This window comes from Pteropus medius, unplaced genomic scaffold (genome assembly GCF_902729225.1).
Source record: "Pteropus medius unplaced genomic scaffold, Ma_sr-lr_union100, whole genome shotgun sequence".
Lineage (NCBI taxonomy): Eukaryota > Metazoa > Chordata > Mammalia > Chiroptera > Pteropodidae > Pteropus > Pteropus medius.
In genome coordinates, this window is record NW_024342471.1 from 23,241,393 (window position 1) to 23,249,218 (window position 7,826).

Consider the following 7,826-nt stretch of genomic DNA (forward strand, 5'->3'; position numbering starts at 1 on the left):
GGATGTGACTTCTAATTACGTAGCATTCTGCATGGCATGAGGGTGAGGGAGCAGTGCTGAACTCTGTTGAATGGGGCGGGTGGGGGGGAATTAATTGGTGCATAAAGATCAGGAAAACTGTGAAGAGTTATTCGCATTTGAGCTGGGTCTCGAAGGAGAAGAGAAATATGCCAGGCACGAAATTAGGGAAGAGTTTTTAGGGACACAGAAAACATCCGGGCGGGTTATCTCTTAGGATAAGAATCTCCTTGCTACGGTTTGTGATAACGCATTCAAAGCAGACACCACCGCCCTCCCTCCGACCCCCGCAGGTGCCAACAATGTAAAGTGAACAGTGACAGAGACGGTCATGCCCTGCGATTGTTATTCATAAAGCCGATTGACTCCTTTCCAGGCGGTTCAATTAACAAGTCACTCCGCATCTCTGCGGCTCCCCCAGGTAATGGGGGTGGCACTCAGTGGAGACCAAATCTACACTCACCAGCAGGGACGGGATTCTGAGGATGCAGGTGTGAAGCGCCAGGCCCCACCTGCTCCCGGCAAAGGATGCAGAGGACCAGAGGCTGCAAGCAGAGAAAGATGGTCCATTCTCAGCTGATGCAGAGCACAGAGCAGGGGAAATGCCGAGCTGTCTTAGCGTTTCAGGTAAGAGCGGCGCCCCGAAACCGCAGACCCAGACACCCCTGGGGTGGCCCTGAAGGTTTAGCGTCAGAAATGAAGTTATTCTGTTGAAAATAAGTGGAATTCATCACGCCCCTCGGTTTGTATACTGAGATCCATACCCAGGGGCAATTTTTTATTTCAGTGCAAACTTCCCATCGGTGAAACTATTCACAGACACTAGGAGTGTCTTCCCCAATATTCTCTCCTGAATTTGACATCTTTTTAAGTCTTTTCAATCTAACTGGGAAAACGGTATCGAAGTCTTGGTTTGATCTTCATTTCTCTGACTCCCCAGAGAGCTGGACACCTTTTCACGTTGATTAGCCACTCGCATTTCCTCTTCGGTGAATTTCGACTCCTATCTTTTGCCCGATTTTCTAAGAGGTAATTCATCTTTTTCTTATTAATGTGAAAGTATTCTTTATATACAGAAGATATATGGCAGACTTTTTTTCCTGTTTGCCTTTTACTTCGGTAATGGTTTTATTTTTCCACAAATTCTGGGTGGCCCGTCTTGTTCAAAAGATCTCTCCGCTCCAAATTTTTATAAATATTCTAAATTCTCTTCTATTTCCACGTGCATATTTCTCCTATCTCATGCATACACACAGACACACACACTCACAAACTCGCATACTTAGATAATAATTAAACGTATCGTTAATCCACCTGGAATTCGTGGGGTGGGGGGTAGAGGGGTTTTGCATTTCCAGGATTTACATGATCGTTGGGGCAGCATCAAACCCGACATGAACCAAGCATTAAAGTCAAGTGCCAAAGTCTACTTTTCACATTTTGCAGCTCAAAGGGCATCTCTACCTTCCCTGTTACTTCAGAAGGAGGCGGGGGCGTTCCCTGGTCTTCCTCTGCCACGGTCCCGCGTCCAACCTCCCCCGAATCTCCTGCACATCTCTGTCCAGCCTCCCGCGGCCCCACGCCCCCTGCCCATTGCTTCAGGCCATCGTCATCTCGCCCTGGAGCTTTGAGGCCCTGGCCTCCCTGACTCCTTGCACCTCCTCTTCCAACCCCGTCCCACCCTGACCCAGAGCGCCTGACCCCCGTCGCCCCTGCCCTGCGGACAAGCCCTCCTTCCACAGCCCCCCACTGGCACCGGATGCAGTCCAAACCCCCAGATATGACCATAACACGCACCTCTTTGCAGACTCGTTTCTCACATTATGTCCCACAGCTCCACACTCAGGCCGGAGCAGCCTACTTTCGGTTCTTCAAAAACATCAAGCTTCCTTCTCAGTAGATCGCGACCCTGGCCATGCCCCTGGTCACCTGTCAAAATGAGCACAGCCTTGCCCAGGTCCTCCCCCGGGGAAGCTGACTCCGGAGGCCAGGTAGGGTCTCTGCACCCACATCCTATACACGGTGCCCACGCCAAGGTGGAGGACCACTGCTTTTTGCCTCCATACTGTGGGCACGTTATTCATCTGCCTGGAACCCTCCTCCAAGCCCGGCCCCCACCTCACCACCGGACATCGCCTGCCCCTCCTCAGAGTCAAAGCTTAGATGTGCCTTCCTCCAGGAACTTTCCCTGACTCAATAGTCCCCCAGGCCCTGGCCTTCCCTGACTCAAGCCTTTATCACACCGAAATACAATTCCCAAATTTCTCGTCTCCCACTCCAGACTCTGAGTTTGGGGGAACAGGGACGGTGCGTCTGTCTTGCTCACCACTACATGATGCACCCAGCAGAGACCTGACACACAGTAGGTGCTCAGAAAGTGCTTGCATTAAAGATGAAGGAATGAACGAATAAACAGATAGATGAATGCCTGTGGCAGTTTCCATGACAAAAGCCTCCCAGCCCAGCCAGCACGCAGATGAGCAGTCTGCCCTGCAGAGGGCGCCAGCCTGCCTTTCCATCTCTCCGGGAACCCGCGCCTGTGGTCAGAGGCACCAGGTGCTCAGTGGTCATTTCGCTGAGCTGAAGATGAAGCAGTCGCTTGCCTCCGGGCGTGTATGGAAGCTGAGTGTTCACCTCTCACTTCTAACGACAGGTTCTACATCCCCTGTCTTGCTATGAAAACAGCCGTAACTGTAGCAACAACCAGTGCCAGGTTTTCTGTTCCCAAGTGGGGACGCGAGAGGGGGTGAGAGGTAAGGGAGAGAGAGAAGGAAGACGACAGGGAAGAGAATCTTTAACCGCTCGTCCTGGAGAAGCAGAGGAAAGTTATCCGTATGCCTCCTAGGAACCTCTCTCTCTCTCTCTCCCTCTCCTCTCTCTCTCTCTCTCTCTCTCTGTCTGTCTCCATCCTCCTTTCATTCTGGGGAGAACAGAATCTAAGTCGTCGGGACTGGACAAGCATCCACAATAAGTACCTGGAAGGAGATCTTTTCCCCCGTAAGCAGCAGCAGCAGCAGCAGCATCCCCCGGCCCCAGCTCAGACCGGCCCGTCTGTCAGCAATGAATGCTTCACGCTGCCTGCTGTCTGCTCACCCGACGCTGCCCAATGGCTCGGAGCGCCTGGCAGCCCCTTCCTCCAGCAACCAGAGCGGCGGCGGGTTCTGCGAGCAGGTCTTCATCAAGCCCGAGGTCTTCCTGGCGCTGGGCATCATCAGCCTGCTGGAAAACATCCTGGTCATCCTGGCTGTGGGCAAGAACAGCAACCTGCACTCCCCCATGTACTTCTTCCTCTGCAGCCTGGCGGTGGCCGACATGCTGGTGAGCGTGTCCAACGCCCTGGAGACCATCATGATCGCCATCGTCAACAGCGACTACCTGGCCTTCGAGGACCAGTTCGTCCAGCACATGGACAACGTCTTCGACTCCATGATCTGCATCTCCCTGGTGGCCTCCATCTGCAACCTGCTGGCCATCGCCGTCGACAGGTACGTCACCATCTTCTACGCGCTCCGCTACCACAGCATCATGACGGTGAGGAAGGCCCTCGCCTTGATCGCGGCCATCTGGGTGTGCTGCGGCGTCTGCGGCGTGGTGTTCATCCTGTACTCCGAGAGCAAGATGGTCATCGTGTGCCTCATCACCATGTTCTTCGCCATGCTGCTGCTCATGGGCACCCTGTACGTCCACATGTTCCTCTTCGCCCGGCTGCACGTCAAGCGCATCGCGGCCCTGCCCCCCGCCGACGGGGCGGCCCCGCAGCATCACTCGTGCATGAAGGGGGCCGTCACCATCACCCTCCTGCTGGGGGTGTTCGTCGTCTGCTGGGCCCCCTTCTTCCTCCACCTCGTCCTCATCATCGCCTGCCCCACCCACCCTTACTGCGTCTGCTACACCGCCCACTTCAACACCTACCTGGTGCTCATCATGTGCAACTCGGTCATCGACCCCCTCATCTACGCCTTCCGCAGCCTGGAGCTGCGCAACACCTTCAAGGAGATCCTGTGCAGCTGCGACGGCTGAGCCCGGGGCCGGCACGGGCCACGGGAGTGCGGGATGGTCCGGTGGCTTCCGACCCTCCATCCGGCCGAGGTGTTTAGAAAGAAGCGGGAGAGGGGCCGGGGATCGAAGACGAAAAACCGTGCTAACAGCCTTGACCGCGCACGTCCTTTGCTCGGAAGCCTGCAAACCCTTTTGAAAGTAGAAATGGTCGCTCAGAGGCTCTCTGAGAGGGTTCGGAACAGTCACCGGGAGAAACCCGTGAAGGCCGTGGCGGGCGCTCTCTGCATCCATTCCCACGCACCCGGGTCCGCACCGCCTGCCTGCGCGCCTGCTCCCCACCCGCGTCTTCGTGCTTCAGGTGAGGTCAGACTGAAGGACTCTCACTGACGGGAGGGAGGTTCGAAGCTCTCCAGAGCCACCTGTCACCGCCGTGACCTCCGGCTGTCAGCCGCTCAGATGGCTTGGCACTTCCTTCATAAGAGGCTGTGTTTCTATTCTATTACCCTGTGTACAGGAAAACGGTTTCCCAATGAACTCTTTGCGAAAGAAGCAGTGCTGTGCAGTTTGCCCCTCTTCCTCCCCCACACCCCCTACCAGTCTGCCCCCGAAAAAGAGCATCGAAATGTTAGCCGCTTCTGTTTTTGCTGTTGCTGTTATGGTTGGGTTTTATGCACTGCATCTAAGGCAGCTTTCAAATTTCTAATGAAAAAGAAATCGAATGCTTTGGAAATTTAGAGCATACCTGTGTACAAGATATTCTGAGGTCTAGACTACCTTCAGGTGTAGAGTTCCCTATTTTAAAAGAGCCTTTTTTTCCTGTTATTCCTTTTCCATCTTTAAAACGAGAGAGGGACTCGTGGGTGGGAGGGCCTGTGTCTCACTGCTTCCCTGCCGTTCCAGATCGTGTCAGAGGTCGTGGAAATGCTTGTGGTTTTCCTGGAAGCTGTGTCTCTCTCACGTGATTTCCTGACTGTTTCTAGGGAAGAGAATTGTTTTTGGAATTACTGCTCCTTCCTTGAGTGCATCGTGGCGTTCGAGTGGGGTGACCTGTTATCGACCTCTGTACCTTATTGAGTAAAGCAACTCGTCCCCTGAGCACAGGACAAGGTTTGCTGGCTCACACGGTGTCATGGGGGGAGGCCGCTCGGACCGTCAGACCCCAGCTGCCCGAGACAGCTTCAGGCTGTGCTTTCTGGCTGCTCTCTCTCTCACACACGCGCACACACACGTGCACACACACACGCGCACACACACACCATGAACTCTTCTGTGTCGTGCTGTGTCTTTGCTGTACAACTGTGTGTTTTTCTTGTGCTAGAACTATATTGGTGGGGGGGGGTGTGTATTTGTAGATATAATATAAACACTATAAACAAGTACTTTTGGCTGATAGAAACAATACCACTTGTTTCTTGCTTTTGATCGTGACGTTTGAAAATAATAAAAGGCTTTTATGGCTGCTAAACGTGTGACGCCTTAAGATACATCACCTGAAGCATCCTGGTGACTTCTGCACCTGGCCGCCGTATGTTTATACTGCAGTTCTGACTATTCTGTAAATGGCATAAACATCCCCATGTCCACATTCTAGTCTTTTCTAGGGCAATGCCTTTGAGCCAGACTACAAAACCTTCCCACTAGTTTCCAAAAATATCAAGCTGTAGTTCTTGGGCCACTGTCACTCTCCATTATTTTAATTGAGACGCCAAATAATAGGTCTTATCCATTGCCATTTGGCAAGCGAATGTAGAAAATGGAGAACCGGATTCTTTGAAAATTGTACTAACAGCTATCGGAATGACGATGTCCTTTTTCTACATAAACAAGATAAAAATAACTTACTTTTCACTCTTTGACATCAGCTTTCACATTATTTCATATTATTTCATTTATCCTCAATGAACCTCTAAAATAAATGGATCGTTTTTTACAAATGAAGAAACTTAGTCCCAGAAGGGTCACGCGGTTGTCCAAGGGTGCCTTGTGAGTCAGGGTCACCGTATGCTTCGGGTCCTGGTGCTGATATCTCTTTGCACCGACAGGATGCTGCCAACAGGTTTCCATAATGAAAACTGATCCAGCTCTCATTCCTATACACATTTTGGCACTTTCAAATAGAATTACCCACAAGAATCACCCGGGACCTCGTTCAAGGGCAAAATCTGATTCAGCAGGTCTGGAGTGGAGCCTAAGATTCTGCATTTCCAACAATGACAGTCTCGCGAGGGAGGTAGCCGCTGTCTGCGGACCACTTCTGAAACAGAGAAGGCACAGAGAACTTCTTAATGAGCATGACACAGAGCCAAAAGCACTTGCCTGCCTGACGCACCGATGCCCATTCAGCAGGTGCACTGACTGCCTCATGGCATCTGCTTCTTTGACCCTTGCGAGAACCCCATGAGGCATATGTTATGGTCATCCTCATTTTACAGATGAGGCATCTGACACTCAGCAGGGTTAGGGAGCTTGCCTGTGAAGACTCAGCTACAGGTGGAAAAGCAGAGATTCGAACTCAGGCTGCCCGACTCACATCCCCAAGTCCAGCCCCGACACCCTAGTGCCTCTCACGGAAGCAGTGGGGACAGTGGAGCTGTGGCCCGTGACGTCGGAGGCACAGGTTGCCACGGAGGAAGACTTCGGGGTGTGATTCTATAGTTCGCGAGTCCAGGCGTTCACACAGAGTTTCCGTAGAGATATCGTAAAACCGAGCAGCTCGATTAATCGTTCCACTTGCTGTGCTTTTCTGAAGTCTGTGGGTACCCCTGGGGGGCACGTCCATGTCTGAGGGCGAGCGGCTCTGGACATTAGGTTGTCACTGTCGCCTCCACAGCCACTTTCCCAGATCTTCACGTGAGAACCCACATTTCAGGCCGCAGGACAGACAGTCAGGTTCGAAAATGCTTAATTTTTGAAAATAAAAGCACATCATGGTTTTAATTCACTTGTTAAGTTACATTCACTTTTCACGCCTGATCTCCAAGGCAAGATCGGGGAGGGGTTGACTCTCTGGGACCCTAGAAATCTTTACATTGAACTGTTGAGCTTAATTGTGATGTTTTCCCGTAGGGCTGGCGGCTCCGACACACTCGAGCCTCCTTGGCTGGAAACATATCCACTCTCAGCTCCACTAAAACCATTCTCCACACAGCGGCCTGTTTAAAATCATTTTTAAAATACAAATCAGATCGTATCACACTCTTTCTCAAAATTCCTCATTGGCTGTGAGTAAAATTTCACTCCCTTACCCTGTGCTAATGATCTGATCTCCTCTGGTGAGTCCTCAACACAGTCCTCTCCCCCATCCTCCTACCCCACGCTGGGCTGAGACGCAGGTCTGCATTCCTGCCCCCGGGCCTGGCCACCTGCCGTTTCCCCTGCCTTCAGCCTCCCTCCCCCCATATCGTCCCATGATGGGCCCCTTCTTATCATTCAAGCTCCAGCCCAATCCTCAGAGATGACTTCCTCGACTGCTCTTTCTAAAGAAGACCCCAGTCACTCCCACGAAGTATTGCTTGATTACAAATCTCATTGCTATTTTATATGTCCTTGTTAATTCATTGAATGATCATCCATTTCTCCCCCTAGAAAGCAGGGCCTACCACGTCACACTGGCCAATAACAAACACGTGTTGAGTGAATAAGTGACTTCGCTGTGACAAAGAGTCTGTAAGACACCGGTGATCCTCACAGCTGGTGAATGTCGGTTCCCAACGTGGAGTTTGAGGAAAACGGCTCGTTCTCTGGAAATCCAGTCCATCAGAGGTAAACGCCGGGCATCTGAAATTTTTAAAATCCCCGGGGTGATTATG

The 7,826-nt window shown here is 51.9% G+C and overlaps 1 protein-coding gene across 1 annotated transcript; it reads left to right on the plus strand.

Moving 5' to 3' along the window:
* The first annotated feature begins 2,612 nt into the window (after window positions 1–2,612).
* On the plus strand, window positions 2,613–4,580 carry MC3R (melanocortin 3 receptor). Its single transcript, XM_039864663.1, has one exon. The coding sequence runs from the start codon at window positions 3,079–3,081 to the stop codon at window positions 4,036–4,038; it is 960 nt and encodes a 319-aa protein (XP_039720597.1). The 5' UTR covers window positions 2,613–3,078; the 3' UTR covers window positions 4,039–4,580.
* Window positions 4,581–7,826: the final 3,246 nt, after the last annotated feature.

What these genes read in the sequence shown, in the direction of transcription:
- MC3R (XM_039864663.1), top strand. Translation starts at nt 3,079, where the DNA reads ATGAATGCTTCACGCTGCCTGCTGTCTGCTCACCCGACGCTGCCCAAT.